Below are 17,686 nucleotides of genomic sequence, written 5' to 3'. Positions count from 1 at the left end.
GCGCGGCCCGCGCAGGTAAAGCCGGAGCGGCCCCGCCGCCGCCGCCGCAGTCCCGCCGCGATGTTCGGGGCGCAGCAGCAGCTGCAGCCGCCCGCGCTGCCCCCGCACCTCCAGCAGCAGCAGCACCACTACTACCGGCGGCAGCAGCACTACAGCACCCTGCCCGCCCGCCGGCCCTGCCCCGAGCCCCCGCCCTGCCCCGAGCCCCCGCCGTGCCCGGAGCCGCCGCGGCCGCTGCCCTGCCTGGACCCCGCTCCGCACCCGCTGCAGGACGGCGCCGTGGCCTACGACCGGGTGCGCACCTACGGGCCGGGCTGCCGCCGGGTCAGCACCTCCTGCTCCTCGCGGGCCGCCTCGCCGCTGGACTGCGGGCACGGCTGCGACCCGCCACAGGTACGGCGGACACGGCCCGGCCCCTCGGGGGCTGCTCCCGGCCGGGATCAGGGGCCGTCGAAGCCGGAGCCCGACCCCGGGAGCTGCGGGGGCGCCCGGCGGGGCGGAGGCTCTGAGGGTCGGGCCGGGCGCCCCCAGGGTGGGACGGGTTTCCCGCTGTGGGAAAGCCCTGTGGCCGCTCCCCGCTGTCCCTAGGCTCGCCGGGCTGTCCCCGGGCAGGGATGCGGTCCCTGGCACCGGCCCCAGCGCGGTGTCCCTTTCGCACCCTTCTAGCGCAGAGCGCGGCTTTGGCCGGTTCTGGCCCAGCCCAGCCCCGGGCCCCGCAGGCGCTGCTCCCTTCCCACGCCGGGATGTCACCGCGCGGCTCTGCTGCCTTGGGGCTGCTCATGTAAATACAACTCGAAGCCTGTGTGCTTATTAGTCCGCTTTGAATCGATGGCGCTTAGTAAGGTCCGCGACTCAGGTGTTGGAGTCGGGCTTGGAAAGCCCTCCCAATGCAGTTCGGCAGGTTTGTTGTGTGTGTATCCAAGGCATGGCTTGAAAGTATCGGTGGAATTTAATGTTATTTTAACACATGCAAATGGTATGTTAAAACTAGAAACCAATAGCTTAAGAAGAGATTTGACTGCAGAACCAGAAAGGAGATCAAAATTTATTCTCAAACCATTTTTTCCTCATACAGCAGAATGCCATTAGCGTCAATAGGATCGCTCTGCTGTACTCAAATGGCAATGTTCATTTGTTTCAAGATGAACTCTTGCTGAATTTTCTTTCCCGTGTTATATTTACCTGTCAAAAAGAATCTGGATTAAGACCAATGCAAGATCTGCTTTCCTTTCAAAGCAGTATTTGCATAGTTTGAGGGCTGCCTTCCTCTCCAGGATAGTTTGTGCAAATCCTGGGAAGTGAGCGAGCAGCTGTGCTAATAGAAGGACAAGAGAAAACAGCCTCACGTTGTGCTAGCAGAAGTTCAGGTTGGATATTAGGAAAAAAATTCTTAATGGAATGGATGGTTAAACATTGGAATGCACTGCCCAGGGACTTGTGGACTCAGCATCCCTGGAAGTGTTCAAAAATGTGTGTCTGTGGCACTTGAGGACATGGTCCAGTGGTGGCCTGGGCTGTGCTAGGAATGGCAGGACTCGATGATCTTGGTGAGTTTTTCCAGCCTGAACGAGTCTGTGATCATAAGGGCTTTGTAGGAGTTGGTAGTGGCAGAGCCATTCCCTCTGTGTCCAGGTTGTTAATCCTCTTTTGCAAGGTGCAGGGCAGGAGTGTAAACACAGGTCTCTCACCTCCCAGATAAGTGATCTGCTCAGCTAGGCTGGATGATAGTCTGAATTGCAGTTAATTAATTAAATATTCATTGGCATAAACATTGCAGTCCCAAGCTTCCTCAGCCTAGATAAGTACGTGAACAAGGATTACAGACTCAAATGCTGTCGCTGCTCCATGGAGGGTGTTTAATTTTCAACATCTGTCGTAGTCACTGAATCCATTACATCCTGCTGATGAAAACTAATTTCTTGCTGAAGTGTTTTGCTGGACGAGACTTTAAAGCCAAGAGGGTGTAGCTCAGTCAGGCTTTGTGTGGGTTGCAGTTTCAGTGGTGGAGAAGGAAGGCGCCTAATACAGATTATTAGGAAGTTATTAAGGCAGAAAACAGTAACAAACAGGGAAGTCAGCTGGGAGGAGGCAGAAGTGGCACGCACACTTGGTGCTGAATGGGAGTTGTCTCAGAGAAGCCCTGGGAGGGGTGTAGGACATTCCCCAAGGGTGGATCAGTTGCCCTTTGAGCCCATTGTGTAGGAGCACGTAAAGTGAGTAATGGACTGATACCAAACTCCCATCTGTGTTTGTTGTACAGGAGGATTTGGGGTTAGGGACAGCCCAGAGCTGCAGTTTCAGCTCTGTGCTGCTGCTAAAGCAAAGGTCTGGCTTTGAGCAATATTTAATTTGCTTCTGCAGAGCTCATGTGGATTAACAATAACAGACAGGTACATCCCTGCTGACACAGTGCTAGTCTTCAGTCTTGTGGCTGGCGTGTGCTCTTGTGTTTGTGTACACTTGTAATAAGCTGGAGAGAGGGAGAATTTGAAATTGCTGTGTGCACAGAGCACATGTGCTGGTACTTTTTGTGATTCAGGATTCAGGGTTTTTTTACTTTCCTGGTTTGTTTTGTCCTTGGAGTAATTCACAGCAAATTTTGCTTTGCTCGATCTAAATGAGAAGTGTTTGGAATAAATTCCCTTCTAGTGTGGTTTATGTGTATGAATCCCTTCTCCATGGTCATGAAAAGATACTTTATGAAGTGGCACATAAAAAATGTTTGCAGAGGGCAAAACCCTTATGGGTTTTGTAGAGGTTCTCTGTCCATGTGAGGAATTTTGGGAGTCAGGTGTTTGTGTGGCTGGGCTCAGTGCTGTGACGTTGCCAAGGGCTCCCATGAAAATGGTGTAATATTAACCAGCTTTAGGCTTGGTCTGTGTTGTAACAGCCTCAAACACAGCCTGCCATTTCCCCTTTTCACCTGCCAACTGGAACTCATAAATTATGAGCAGATGACTGGATTGCTTATCATTAGCAAGACAATGTGTTGTGGATAAAGGCCTTTGACATAGATGAAATTCTCACTTTCATCTCTGGGTTGGCTGAAGCCAAGGATCACTTGCTGAAATTTAAAAAAAAGGGATGATTGATTGCTTCTATGTAAAATTGGCACACTAAGGGTAAATCTATCAAGTGCTTATTTTAAAATTAAAAAAATCTTATTTAGAAATCTTAGGGATTAGCAAAAATATTCATGCAAGTTTTGGTGTTACCTTTTAAAATTCTCCTTATAAGCCCCATGGCAGGGGGTTGGAATGGGAAGAAGTTAAAGTCCCTTCCAACCCAAACCATTCTGTGATTCTGTAAAACAGACCCAGACTTACTGGTCAGGCTGTCATGAATTCCAAACCCACAACAGCACTGGGCTTTCCCTTTGGAATCCCACCTTCCCCTTCCTTCTCCCAGACAGAAAATGCTGCATCCCCAGACACTGCATCTTCTGACTGCTTGGAGAGTGTGCCCCTTGGGAATGCTGGAAAACAGAAACAGCCCAAGTTCCTTTCCATGTTCCCACTGCTGGGGACAGCTCCAGAGGTCTTGGAGGTGGCAGCTCCTTGTGCAGAGCCCCAAGCTGTGTGTGGGCAGTCCTGGCTGGCACAGACACAACGTTTCTGCCTCTTGGTTCCCTCCCAGCCTGTGCCAGTCCAGCCTGCTTGGCTGGAATGGGAGAAAGGGCAGGCAAATCTCTGTTTGTAAAGCAGTTCTTTGAAAATGAAAGAATTTGGGTATCTCAGAAATAAGCGTAATTTTATCCAGGCAAAACATTCTTAGGTTCTGTATAATATTGCCTAAACAATGAGAATATTATAAAGGTCTTTTTCAACTTAAAATGCTCCAGACTCCTCTGCTGTGGGTTTATCCTCTGAGACACCCTGCATGTATTATCCTCTCTAGACTTTGAATTAGCCCTGGCATGTTTGTCCAATCTTTCAGCACATTGCAGGGCTGTTGTTCAGTGTCACACAATGGCCATGTGCTGTCCCTGTGCTGGGATGAAGCAGTCCCTGCTGTCCCAGGGCTCTCTGGTGTCACAGCTCCGTGTGCTCCTCAGGGACACCGGGCTCGGGCTGTGCCTGCTCTGAGACCCAGCTGAGGGAAGGACCAGTGGCCATTCCTGTGCTCAGTATTTCACTTTTTAGTTCCAGTTCTGCAGGTGTTGGTGGTGCAGGATTGGGCTGCATGTTCCACCTCTCTGCTGTGTCCCCCGAGTCCTGCTGGCACGTGGGGTGGCAGCAGCACTGAGCAGCTCCCCAAGTTTCTGCAGCAGTTTTAATTTTGATATTTCTTAATTACTCTGACTGCTGCAAAAACAGTTTCTTTTCTACTTTTGTTTCTCTTTCCTGGTGCTGTTATGATTCACTCTTGGGAGGTTTGGAAAACTGCTTCAGGCTTCCTAAACTTATGCAACAGTTGATAGGAAACCTGACCTACTTCAGAGCTGCTCTCACCTGGCTGAGAATGTGGCTGAGACTGAGCTGCAGCAACATAAACTTCCCCCTGGCTTTGGGGAAGAAATGATTCATTATGAAAATTGGAGGTTTGTGCTGTGAGGGAGGATAAACAGTATGCTGCAAACTGACAAATTGCCCAGTCCTTAGCTTGGGTTCAGTGGGAGCTCTGCTTGTTTGGGTAAAGACCTGGATGTGAGGGGTTGAAGCAATGTGTGATTTGTTAGAACTGGTAGAGGACAGTGTCTGCAATTGCTTCTAGACAGTGCTGGGGCAAAATCTGAGGAAATCTATTTGAAAACAAAGCTGCTGCCAGGGACAGATTCTTGTAATTTAAAGAAGCACATCTCATTTTTCATTCAGGAATGTACAGATGCTCCACATGGCCATCATTCCCAGAGGTGGTGGCTGTGGAGTTGTGTGCACTGGATGTTACCCAGGGGGTTCTTGGGCAGCTCCTCTACCTGTTCACTTCTGAGTTTAAGCAAAATCCAAATTTTCATGCCTTGGTGAAGCAAAAAGAGTATGATGCATCTCCATCTGCACCAGCTGAGTTTGATGTATAACATGAAAAAAACAAAAATAAAAGAAATGGATTGGAACAGGGACATGGGATCCAGGAAGCCTCATCCAGCTTTGATTTGTAGCCTGTTCTGCTGCACTTACAGAGAATATGGACTTATTCCCTCAGACCTGCAAAGAGGGGATTGAGAAAAAGCCAGCTCTTAAAATGCAGTGATGGATTGCTCTGTGTGCAGCAAGAGCCGTGCTGCACATGGACCATTTCCTTTGGGGTGTGAAGGGCCTGGGTTTAAAACATCTCCAGGTGATTGGGGCCAGTGGATCCCAAAGTATTTACAGCCAATGTCCATAATCAGATTCTTCTGCCAGAAAAGGTGTTGGAGGTTGAGCTGCAGTAATCTCTGAACCTTTTTTCCTCCCTTGCAGGGCACCATCCGCAGGATCATTATCGAGAACCCGGATCAGGTAGGGAAACTGTGCTGGACTTCCCTCAGCTCCACAGGGGAGGGAAACACTCTGAGAGCACACAGCTCACACCACTGAGGGTGAGAGATGGAATTATGAGGGGTTGAAAACACTGCAGAATGGCCACTCAGGCTCCCACCTCTCAGCAATTAATATTGATTAATTACTGTTTCTACTGTATTTATTTCACATAGTCCCTATGCAAGCACAGCCACTTTGTTTCCAAATGGACACATGCTCACATGTTCACATCCTAAAGGACATCTCACATATCTTTGAATTATTTATTTTTAGTCAAAATTACACCAATCCTGAGTTTGCTGTTTGACAAGATTTATGGATGTTTTTATTTATGTGTTTTGCAGGAGCCATTATCCCCTTTTCTTAGAGGGGCCAGTTTCTCTCCTGGAAATAATGTCATCTATGAAAAAACAATAAGAAAATATGAGCTATTAAACCCCCTCCAAGTAAGTTGGGTGTTTATGTTATCTATTGCAAGAAGAAAATTGAGTTGGTCACAGGAAACTGATGTTTCTGGGCTGGGTTGGTTTTGGGTTTTTTTCTTATTTTTGTTAGGAGTAGCTGCCAACCTGAGAACTGCCTTGTTGTGATCTAGAATACATTCTTAAAGTAAATGAAGCAGTATTTAAGGAGAGCACAAAGTGGAATGTTTGCCATATTTTTCCTAAGAATTTATATTAATTAACAGTGAAAACTGCTGTTGTATCTCTAATATTGTCAGTCTGTATCCGAATAGGGGCTGTGAATTAGTTTCTTGGAATAGCTTCATAACAGAACAACCAAGATACATATTTAGGAAAAAAAAATTAAAACCACAATTTTTTATTTTACTAACTCTTGAAAAACTGTCGCAAATCTGAAATTTCATCTCACAATTGGTGTTTTGTCAATAGCAAAAATATTGCTCCATTTTATTGCTCTGAAACATTTCCAACAGGAAAAAAATTTGAAATTTAGCATATCTCAGAGTGATTTACCTGAGGTTTTTTAACTTTGTTTTTTAAAATTGAACTTTTCATTCCTCTCTGGATTTTAGACAGCTGAATTCTGTGATATCCAGGCTCTGAAGTGGAAAAGGAAAAAAGCCATAATTACAAATATTAGCTTCTTTCTTTCTGCAGATGATGTGCAAATGAAATAATATAAAATTGTGGAGTTTAGCCCTGGAAATCGTAGCTTTACTTCTGGTTTTTATTACCTGGGCTATATTTAGATTTAGGTCAAATCAGGAGCATAGTTCTTCAGGAAATATTCATGTGTAGTGGGACATCCACCGTGGGAGAGGTTTTTCACCCATGCTTCTCCCTGGCAGCTACTGAAATTGGAAGGAAAATTGGTGAATTACAACCCTGTTAGATATAAAAGCAATTTAATTTGGATTATTAAAACATCCAAAGCCACCACCAGCACTGCCAGTCACAGGCACATTTCATTCACTACTGAGGTTGATGTCCCACTCCTTGCAGTGCCCAGCAGGTCCTTTGTGTGCCAGCAGGGGCATTTCCCATCCATGCAGGGCACCCAGCATTAACCCTTTCTGTGCCAGCAGAGGCATTTCCCATCCATGCAGGCTACCCAGCATTAACCCTTTCTGTGCCAGCAGGGGCATTTCCCAGCCCTGCAGGTGCAGCATTAACCAGGGGCATTTCCCACCCCTGCAGTGCCCAGCATTAACCCTTTCTGCCCCAGCAGGGGCGTTTCCCAGCCCCGCAGGCCCAGCACTGACAGGTCCTTTCTGTGCCAGGAGCGGCAGTTCCAGGTGTGCCCGCCGGAGCCGTGCCAGCAGTGCCCGCCGCCCCCGGTGACGGAGCAGTGCCAGCAGACCCAGACGGGCAGTCCCTGCGAGCTGTGCCCGGGCCCGGGGAGCGACGAGTGCAGGGGACACCCCGTGAGGAGGGGCACGGCCCCCCCCGAGCTGGTGAGCGCTCCAGGCTTTGTTCTCGGCACGGTTTGTTCTTAGGCAGGGACAGAACCCCCGAGTGAGGGGTTTGGTGGCTCTGCAGCCTCCAGAGGTTTGTGTGGGACTTTCAGCACCATGCCCCTGTCACTGAGCAGGGTCTGTGTGTCTGTCTGGGACTGTCCAAGGCTTTCTCAGTGCTGCTGGGGGGGAAGGGCTGTTAGGGAGTTGTATTTCTCATTGTCACAGACCTGTGCTCAGGTGTGCACTGACTGAGATGAGCCTGTGGTGTTTAACTGGGCTCAGTCTCACGGGGCTGTTTGGTTTTGCTTTTCTTTACTCATTAATTCAGTCAGGTTTCACCTGTCAGTCTGTACACAAAGGCTGAGGGATGCACAGCCTCTGCTTTGGGAGGAAGCACACATTGCTTTAGAACCTTGGCAAACATCAGCTCGGGGTTCCTTTCCTCCTATGCTGATCAGCCAGGGCTTCAAATGTATTTCAATTTGATGCAAAAGTTGTTGACACAAATTCAGTGGAAGCACTAAAGGAGCTTCCTGGTGTACCTGCAACCTGTTAGTGCAGCTGGGGAGGGATTGCAGCAGGTCTCTCCTGTGCACCCAGTCCATGTTTGGTGACAAACACCCTGGGGACCTCGGTGTCAGACCTGTGCAGAACCTTCCAGAGCTGGACACTCCCATCAACCAGCTCAGGACACTCAGCTTGGGCTGAGGACACTGCTGTGGGAGCAGGACTTTGCCTGGTTCTTGTTGTTCTAAAGGAAGTCATTCCTCTCTGTACAGTTTATTGAAAACCAGCAGACATGGAAGACTCGCTACCAAGAAAGGTGTAAATAAATTGAAAATTGCTAAGAGAAACCAGACCCAAATCCTACCTGTAGCATTTTCATGTTCAGCTTTCATCCCAAAGAAGGGATCCTGTCCTGATGCCTGTCTCCTGCCAGGTGAGCTGCCCCCAGGACAGCCCTGAGCAGCTGGACTGCCGCTTCTTTGGGGAGCTGCTGGCCGAGCTGCACCGCAAGAGCAATGACCTGTACAGCTGCCTGCTGCAGCACGTGGAGAAGATTGGGACAAGGTATTGCCACTGTGTCATTCCTGTGTCCCAGACATCCAGCACTGCACAGCTGACAGGGACAGTGTTGTTTGTGAATTGGTTGTACTCTTTGTTTCTTCCTGACAGCTGGAATTGACTGGGTGTTTTACACATGGATCTGATTTGCAAGTAACAGGGCACAGAAATGCTGTAAGCCAAGGAAATTTATTCAATGTGATGCTTAAGAATTGTTTCCATGTGTTTGTACATTGAGCAAACAAGAACTTACAGCAAACTCTGACATATATTTCATGACACAATTCTATTGCTGTGTCCTGAAGAAACAACTGAAATGTCCAAATTTCCTCAGTCTTGTTGTGATGTTGGGTCATGGGTCAAAGGACAGCCACCACCAGGCATTAAACTCAGTCTCTACATCCAAATGAACATAAAGCACATTTTCTGCAGAGCCCTGCAGACCATCTGTGGCAAGAAATGAGAGTCACAACTTCCCCCTTTCCCTCTCATCACCCTCATTCTTCCCCCTCACTCCCAATCTTGTCTGATGCCTTCCAAGGTCACTGAATAAGGAAAGTGGTCATGTAGCAGGAAAAAGGGGATTTAACCACCACAGAAACCCTGAGAATGCAGAGTCAACACTTGGAGCAGGGCAGGGAATTGCAGCAGAGTTGTGGGCAAACCATTACCCAGGCAATTAAGGGAGTAATTGGGTTTACTGCCCATAATTGGGATAACTGCCCAAAGGACTGGGGATAGTCAGCCTGTGTTTGCTGTGCTGCTGTAGGACTCCAGCCTCCCCAGGAATTCCTCCACAGAGGAAGGGTAATGACTCTTCAGCTGAGAAAGAGCCTTGCTCTGTATTGTCTAGGTAACCTTTTAGTGGTGGATGTAGGCCTGAATCCTGAAAGTTCTCAAGCAGCTTTTTGTGTTTTACAGGAACCACGACATTGAATTCACGTGCCAGGTAAGGCCCAGGCTGTCCCCTGCCACCACTGGGGGAGGGCTCAAGCAAACAAAGCCAAAGCAGTTGGAATGAAGGAGGCTGGTCTTTGTTAATGCTTCCTGCTTGGTAAAAACATTCAGAGCCTGAAAACCACTGCCAGGCAGGTATTTGCAAATGTGATAATACTGAAACTTCAAGAATTTGCATTATTCCAGTATGAGAGTCAAATTTTGGAAGTCTCTTCTGTGTTCCAGTAATGGTTTCACTAGAAGATGACTTGCACAGGTACCTGTATTTTTACAGTGTGTTTTTTACAAAGGCTCTTTCACTCCCTGGCCAGTGAAGCTGCTGCTGAGCAGCAGGTGCTGCACCTTTGAAGGCATTCACTGTGAATAGGGCAGAAATACCTGTCCAGGGTTCACCTGCAGGAAGCAAATGCCACTGAATCCTGGCAGCATCTCCTGGTGGTCATCTCCTGGTGGTCATTGGTGGTCATCTGGGGTTTATTGACAGCCCATTCATAGGTTTTGCCCCACCATAAACTGCTGGGAGTTGTTGTAGCATCAGCTGTTAATTCCTGAGAGACGATTGGTTTGAGTACTGCTTTTAAATGTTGAATTTAAGCATTTGAATATATGCTTCATGTATCACTTTATCTCACTTTGTACATGCCCCACATATAAAAGACTTTGGAAGTTTTCTGGATAGACTTTGATCTATTTTTGTTCTTATTTGCCTTGTACTAAAGATGTTTTTCATAGCAGAGCTGTGTAATTAATGAAGAAACCACATTACTAATCTTCCAGGCAAAATTCTTAATCAAGATGTCTCCCCTTTCCTCCCTTCTTTGCTTAGACTGAAGATATTGAAGAATTAATTCCCAAAGGACTGTCTGAGGCAACAAAGCAGCAGATTCGTTATCTCCTGCAGGTATGGGAGCTTGGCAGCCTGTAGGAGCTGGGAGCAGTGGGAGCTGGCTCACACTCGGGAGGGACTTGGTACATAGCACCCTTCACTCTGTATTCCCTCATCCCATTGTTTCTGGAGTGAGGGGGTGGAATGGTGGCTTCAAAGGAAGTGTCACATGGACCTCCAAGTTCACTTGTGTATTTTAAACTGAGCTCTGCTGGGGCTTTCCTGCAGTTTCACTGGAAACTGTGTCTTGGCTTTTGACCACTGACAGAACAGAGACCTTTCATCTCTCTGTGTTGTGTTTTAAGACTTTAAAAGCCAAACACAAACAGGAGGTGCTGAAAACACAGCAGCAAAGCCTGAATCCCACCTGCTCCCAGCCCAAGCCCATGGCTGGGCATGGAGCAGGGAGGGAGCTGAAGAACCAGCCCAGGAGGACAAAACCCTTTACACCTGAACCACAACAGGAATGGTTCTGTTTGCTGTTGGGATGCCAAAAGCACAGCTCAGCACTCAGAGCTGCCTTTGCCAGTCAGGTGTGTCAGAGCAGGATCCAGGGCAGCCTCAGCAGGAGTGTCCTGATCTGGGCTCCCTCAGGTAGGGGAAGGGTGATCCTACCTGGGAGCTGCACCCTGGAATCACTTCCTGGTAAAAAAAAAAAAAAAAAAAAAAATCCATTGAAATGAGACTGAGAAGGAGCAGCCTGGTCTGAGTTCACAGCTGCCCTGCTCTGACCTCCCCATCCCTTCCAACTGAAAGGATTCTGTGCTTCTCTTACAAGAAGGAGGGACATCAACCCCCAGATATTCCATGGCCTCACGCTGGCACACTGTCCTGGGAGGCTGCCTGAGCTCCAGGTGAAAAGCTGGAACAGGCATTTCCTGTTGTCTCTGTGTCCAGCTGGTTTTACATCCTCACAGCTGTGATTATAAAATGCAGCCAAAATGGCTTTTGGGGAACCAGGTGTTGTCAGGATCCACCCAGGGTGCTCTCAGACCCCTTGGCCACCAGGACAGAGCTGGGAGGGGAAGGGTTTGCACAGCCCAGGATCCTGAGCAGGGAATGCCCAGAGGCTCCTCTAAGGACACAGAGAATTCCACTGGACAAGCACAAGGCACCTCTGGGATTTAGCAACCTCTAGCACTAAGCAATTGCTGAGTGGGGTTTTACTTATATTTTTAAAGTCTAAATTTCACCATTTGACTCGATTTCTTCTTTTAAACTACTCTATAGTGTATTTCACAATAAAACCAACAGAACCATAAGGCAAAAGTGAAATTCCACTTTAATCACAAAACAAACAGAAACGTGAGTTGCACTAGGAATGAAGTCTCAGTCACACCATGGCACCAGTGGGGATAGAAAAAAAACTGGGCAAGGGCCCATCCCCATATGGATAGAGAGAGCAGGAGAGCTCCAAGTTAAGGGAACACACAGGAGGGTTTCACTTTTGTCTGGACAGGAAAAAACCACAGCTTTTGCACAGAATATTCAGCCCTTCCAGGAGCATTACAGCTTGAGGAGTTATTTTGTGTGTCCTTTCAAAGTCTGTTTTTCTTCTTTTAAATATTATAAATGTATCATGAAATGCAACAATTTATATTTTCACCTGAATCAATACACAGCTATTAAAGGCATTAAAATTAACATTCCAAAGGGGAACAGTGTTGGGCTGTGGTCACTTATGGTTTTCTCTTTCATCCAGGTGAATCCTTTCATCTTAGGAATCTTTTTCCTTTTAAAGGGAGGAGTTGGCTGCGTGAGCTTTTTTAATTTAAATTTTTAAAAATGTTAATTAAATTCCCTCATCCTTGAGCCCAAAGCTTTGCCAGATCTCAAACATGACTCATTCCTCTGTGCCTTTTCAGGCAGGGCAGTAATTTTAAAAATCAGTGCAAGCACAAAGCTTTTAAAGCTCAAATAATAATTGTATAATATGAACACATTTATTTTTCCCTTTATTGGTGTGCAAAGGCAGTTCCTTGCCCTGTTGTTCCTTCCATTTTAACAACGTTGTCCTGTGTTACGAGGCAGAAATTGAACACTGGCATTTGCAGAAAAAAGTGCAAGGAAAATGTTTCCTGTAGAAACTGTGGGCACTTCAAAGGATGTGCAATGGTTTTAGAAGTTACTGTCAGCTTAAAGCAGTTTCTGTTCTACCTCTTGTTAGGCATATTGTAAACAAAGCTGCCTAATTAATCCCAATTATCCTTTTCATTTCTCCCCTCCCAGATGAGAGCGACATCGGACAAATCCCTGAGACTTGTGCTTTCCACCTTCAAGAACCTGCGGGAGGAGCTCTGCCATCTGCAGGATGACCTGGGGGTGAGTCCAGCTCCTTATCCAGCTCATCCAGCTGCTCCCAGCTGGCAGCAGGAGCCCAGGGCTGGCATTCCAGGCTGTGGCTGTGCTGGTGGCAGTGGCTGCTCTGTCACTGCCTCGGGGCTGCATGGACAGGGGTGGCTTTGGCAGCTCTGCAGGTTCTCTGGGCTGGATGGACAGGGGTGGCTTTGGCAGCTCCGCAGGTTCTCTGGCCTTCAGCCATCCCAGCCTTGTGGCTGTGGATGCAGGCAGCAGAGAATTCCTGTTGGGGAAGCAGCAACGCTTCCCACACTAGCCCAAGTGCTCGGCACCGCTGGGAATGTCACAGCATTGTCCTGGAAAATGCAAAGTTGAGGGAGAAGAGTTTGAACTTGAACACAGAACAAGGAGTCAGTGCAGTGGGCTTAGTTTTGGGGTGATTTTTTTTTGTTTGGGGTTTTTTGTTGGCTTCTATTTAAATTGTTTCTGAGGCAGACTGGAAGGGCAGTGTCCAGGATCCCAGTGCTCACCACCCAGCACAAAGCCACGGGCACTACAGTGTGTGCTATGTACCTAAACCCCAGACTTTCAAGAAAGTTAAGCATTCTCTCAGTTCTAAAACATCCCTTTATTAATGACTGTCTTGCATTTTATGGGAAGAGTTTACTGAAAATTGCAGCTTTTGACTGTAAACTTTTGACTTTTGTCCTGCAGAAGCTGGAAACTGACAATGTCTTGCTGAAGAAGGATTTGGCTTTTAAGGATTCCCAAGTGAAAGAATATGAAACAATGCTGGCTTCTCTGAGGGAGAACAATCGCCAGCAGCAGGTAAATCAAGAAACATTTCCAGTGTCATTCCAGGCAGCCAAAATGGGGGCAATTTGCTGACTTCTGGGTACTCTGAGTAACTGCTGCCTGCTGTGTGTGTGATGCTGTTCCTCCCCTGAGGAATTCCAGGTGCTCATTCCCCCTGTGCTTTGCAGCAAGGGCTCAGGGACAGCACTGCCAAATGCCGCTCCCTGGAGGAGCAGCTCCTGTCCCTGCGGCTCAGCGAGGGCGACAAGGACTGCCAGCTGAAGGAGCTGGAGTACTGCAAGAGGGCCCTGGAGCAGGAGATCCAGAGCCTCAAGCTGCAGGTGAGGGCTCACCTGGCTGGGTGCAGTAGCTGAGTCCCAGACTCAGAGGGATCAGTGTAGGAAAACTAACGATGAAAACTCTTTGTGAAATAAAATTGGGTTCTTTGTGCAGAGCTGCTCCAGCCCGACGCTGCAGACCACGACGGACGAGCTCTCCAGCCGCTACGTGGAGATGATCAACAACCTGAGGGAGGACAAGGACAGGGAGATCCGCAGCCTCAGGGTAAGGGGCTCTGCTGGCTGTGTGCAGGGACAGCTGCTCCTGCACTTGGAGCAGCAGAGATCTTCCACAGGCACTTTTTGGGTGTCTTCTGGCTGTGCAGTTACTTTACTCATAGACACTGCTGATGGCTTAAAACCTTTCTAGTAGAACATAAAATGGTGATTTAAAAAAAAAAAACCCAACTGTTCTTTACAGGAAAAAATTAGGGATCAACTTGATTAGTGGGCTGTCCTAAAGGGATATTTTGTGTGTCCTGATAACAGAAGAAATTAGTCAAAATGTGCTTAACAGGAAACAAAAATATCTGCCAGTCACAGCTGTATATAGGAAATGTCTCCCATGGAAATCAGTGGTAAAAGTCTCCAACTCTGGAAGCCAATTCAACTGGTTCAGTGTTGGTTTAGCTTGAGAATTGTAAAATGATTAAATTAATATAGGTAGAATTCAGTCCAATTAGCACTTTCTGAATTTACTGTGTGGCTCAACTTCTGACCTGAAAATCCCTGGGTCTCGCTGTTGATGATGTTAATGAAATGCCACCCCCAGAGCCCTGGGTGGGTGCTGAGAGGCCCTGCCCAGAGCCCTCCACACCTGAGAGCTCCTGCCTTGTTCTACAGTCCCAGCTGTGCCAGTTCCAGCAGGACATAACCAGGAGAGAGGGGAGCAACAGCGACTTGCAAATGAGGCTGCACGAACTGACATCGCTGCTGGAGGACAAAGAGGCTTTTATTAAACAACAGCAAGAGGTAAAATAAGACAAGTTATTCCTCTAAGGGTTTTTGTGTTTAAGCCTCCGTGGTACTGTGTAGGTGGAACCTTACCAGGAAGGCCCTTGTCCTCTCCTGGCTTAGGAAAGGGGGTGAGGATTTGTTCTACCTGAATGCTGTTTCTCTGCCAGCCTTCAGGAAGGGCAGACTTTCAGACTGTTGAGACAAATTTCTGCAAATATTTTGTTGTGGCTTTAGTGAACTGATACTTCAGAAAACATGACTTCACATCAGTGTTTGCTTTTGGTTTTGTCAGGAGCTCTTCAGACTGAAGCATGACAAGTTTTCGGGCAGTCAGTCCCCTGGGGTGACAGCCATCATCACTAAAAAGTAATGTGTTATTCACCTCTTTTAAAAACACATCCTTTGGGCTTTCCTTTGTTTAGGCTCTGTTAAGCAACCCGTTCAACTCTCTACAGGTACAGGAATCAGTATCCTATTCTGGGTCTCCTGTCTGATGACTACAAGGTCACATCACCTGTCAATAAATCACAAACGATTGTAATTGAGAGGACTGGAGAGATCTGGAAACATGTAAGTTTACCTGGAGATGGACTGATCCCTCTACAACCCTTAAGTGTTTAATTTAACTCAAAGCAAGTATTACCCAAACTGAGAGCTCAGAGATGCCCTTGTGGTAATTTAAGTGCAAAAAGCAAAGTGACTGACTGTAGCCAGGGAACTGTCCTGGCTCTTGGAGCAGGCAGTAATTGGTGAGTGTGGTACAAATATAAAACCTTTTGTTGTTTTCTCTGGCACGTAATTACCCTGAACAAAAGCATCAGCTTCCTCTAACACCGGCCCCGGGGTGTTGCTGTACTGGGCAGGTAGGCAGGGACTGTGTCCTGCTGTGCTCTGGGGTGAGCAGGGATTTGGGAGGGCCGTGCTCCTCTGCATTAGGAGTGTCAGTGACTCCAAGCCATTAGTAAAACACACAAAGCACCACATCCCTGAAACTCACCCTGAGCCAGGGCAGTGCCAACCCAGGAATGCAGAAGAGTGGTGACATTTTAAGGAGTGATTCAGAGTAAAAATAGAAAACAGGGCTGCAGAAGCTATTTCTGTTACAGGCAGGGCTCGTGGTGCCAAGTCTGGCTACAAGGTAAACGCTGGAGAAATGGCAGGGTGGCCAGGCAGGGGTGGTGGTGGCTGCAGGCACAAGGTCACAGCAGCACCTGGACACAACCACGGAGGGACACAGCCAGGGGACAGTTCTGTGACAGCCTGAGCAGATGCAGTTAACACACCTGGCATGTCCCTCACAGGGACCTTGCCTGCAGCAGGATTAAAAAAGCAAAAGGCTCAGGGCACTGGCAAAAAGCAGAGTTCTATTACTGATCCCTAAACCTTACCCAGGTGCATTGCAACCTAGTGAAATGTCAAGCAATGAAACAGCAATAGGGAAATGAAAAAGTAAAGTGTTTGGTACAGAGGAAAGGCTTATGGGTGCCCTTGGACACTGTACAAGAGAAAACAGATAATTAAATGAGATGCTTTATGGGAGATAGTTCTGTTTCATAACAGAAACAAGTTTGTGTATTTCTTCTAACAAGCTGCTTGTTTCTTTTAGGAATGAGAGAATCCTCTGAGCCCTCACAGCTGCTCCAAGGAGTTCACAAACCACTAAAACTGCTTTACTTTCTGCTCTTCTGCATCCAAGAAAAGGTTCAGTCTGATAGTGAGGAAGACTGGGAAAACATTAAGGACTCACTTTTCCCTCTGAGGAGTGGGATGCTATCCCTCTGTGGACTTCAGCTGGTCTTAACTAGCTCCTGTTCTTCAGCCAGTCCTCAGGCAATCTAGGAGACAAAAGGAAGACACCTGAAACCTTTTCCTCTTGGTCCTTGTAGCCATGTTCTGTCTCTTCATGCTGAGTGGGAATGACCCTGACGTCAGTCCCACCCCTCCCACAGGCTGCATGGGAACTTCAGAAATACCTCACTGGGAACTGCTCCTCACCTTACACCTGCCTCTGTCTGGGAAGCTCGGACACAAAGGACAAAACTTCCATCAAACCCAGCTTCTGACCTGGCAAATGCCAGCAGGACCCAGTTCAGTGAAGGGCTGGGCCAAGGCTTGTTTTAGAGAATGCTTCTGACCTCAGAGGTGATGTATTTTCAGCCCTAAACCAGCTGTATTTATTTGCTGTGCTTCAAATTTTCAAGAACTTGCTCTATTTTTATATAGAAGAACTTTGTGTGAAAATAACTCATGGACTAAATTTCCTTATCAGACCAACCTGCCATTTACAATTTCCACTCCATTCCTTGAAGGACCACAGAAATTCTTTCAAACTGATTTGGTGTTCATGATTCAGTAGTTGTCTGAGCAACACAGCACAGAGACTCAGAGGGAAAGTCTGCAATGCTGCAATCCAAAGGTGCTCTTTTATCGTGGGGTTCTTGCTTTGCTTTCCTGCTGCAGCCATGTATTTCTGTTCCCAGACACTATAGACCCTAGGCACTGTTTAATGGGGAAACAATGCTGGAGGCTACCTGTAACCATGAAATAAACCCAGCTCTAACTCTCTGGATCACTGTCTGTCTGTCCTGAAAATATCTTGTGTACAGCTGGAGGGAGGAGTGTAGGTGGTGTCTTATTTCTCTCCACGAATCTTTACAAGTGAAGGATTGGGGCTGACTCCTTTTTCTGGCTGCTGCTGCCAGAATTCCCTCAGGTGATGCTGGATGTCCAGCTGGCCTTGTGCTCTTCAGGACTGGGCAAAGAGCCACGAGTAAAACCTGTTCCTGCTGCTGCTCTTTGAGTGTGTCCAGGCTGAGATGGACCTGCAGTTTCACCAGCCTGGCTTTAATTAGTTAAATACCCTCATTTGAAGGTGGAGTGCCTTGCCCCTCTGCATTCAGTAATTATCCTAAAACAGATTCTAAAGCACCCCCCTTTTCTGCAGAGCAGTGAATAAAAGGTACATCTACACTCAGGGCTAACGTGCTCTGCCATGGGACAGTGTCAGTGC

The 17,686-nt window shown here is 47.6% G+C and overlaps 2 protein-coding genes across 10 annotated transcripts in view; one reads left to right on the top strand and one right to left on the bottom strand.

Annotated features, from left to right (window-relative positions):
- The first annotated feature begins 32 nt into the window (after positions 1-32).
- Positions 33-17,245, top strand: POF1B (POF1B actin binding protein). The gene is made up of 15 exons (XM_059859440.1): positions 33-393; positions 5,400-5,438; positions 5,804-5,905; positions 7,204-7,377; positions 8,321-8,451; positions 9,367-9,394; positions 10,229-10,303; positions 12,518-12,610; positions 13,301-13,414; positions 13,570-13,722; positions 13,835-13,945; positions 14,563-14,691; positions 14,969-15,042; positions 15,132-15,246; positions 16,283-17,245. Exons 1-15 carry the CDS (start codon positions 61-63, stop codon positions 16,286-16,288), a joined length of 1,677 nt encoding a protein of 558 aa, XP_059715423.1. The 5' UTR covers positions 33-60; the 3' UTR covers positions 16,289-17,245.
- Positions 11,554-17,686, bottom strand: part of ZNF711 (zinc finger protein 711) — a 29,033-nt gene continuing 22,900 nt past the window's right edge. For 8 of the 9 annotated variants that reach the window (XR_009488282.1, XR_009488283.1, XR_009488285.1 and 5 more), the window contains 2 exons: positions 13,735-16,511; positions 11,554-12,942 (listed from right to left, as the gene is read on the bottom strand). The gene's annotated coding sequence lies outside the window, so the exon portion shown is untranslated. The remainder of the gene's footprint in view (positions 12,943-13,734; positions 16,512-17,686) is intronic. The other variant, XR_009488287.1, reaches the window with a different exon arrangement.

This window comes from Haemorhous mexicanus, chromosome 14 (assembly GCF_027477595.1).
Source record: "Haemorhous mexicanus isolate bHaeMex1 chromosome 14, bHaeMex1.pri, whole genome shotgun sequence".
In the NCBI taxonomy this organism is placed as follows: domain Eukaryota; kingdom Metazoa; phylum Chordata; class Aves; order Passeriformes; family Fringillidae; genus Haemorhous; species Haemorhous mexicanus.
The sequence above is the reverse complement of the archived record's forward strand: the minus strand, read 5'-3'. Positions and strand labels throughout refer to the sequence as shown.

Coding starts and splice junctions, on each gene's coding strand:
- POF1B (XM_059859440.1), top strand. CDS start 61: ATGTTCGGGGCGCAGCAGCAGCTGCAGCCGCCCGCGCTGCCCCCGCAC. Junction 9,395..10,228: donor ACATTGAATTCACGTGCCAG/GTAAGGCCCAGG, acceptor TTCTTTGCTTAG/ACTGAAGATATTGAAGAATT. Junction 13,946..14,562: donor GGGAGATCCGCAGCCTCAGG/GTAAGGGGCTCT, acceptor CTTGTTCTACAG/TCCCAGCTGTGCCAGTTCCA.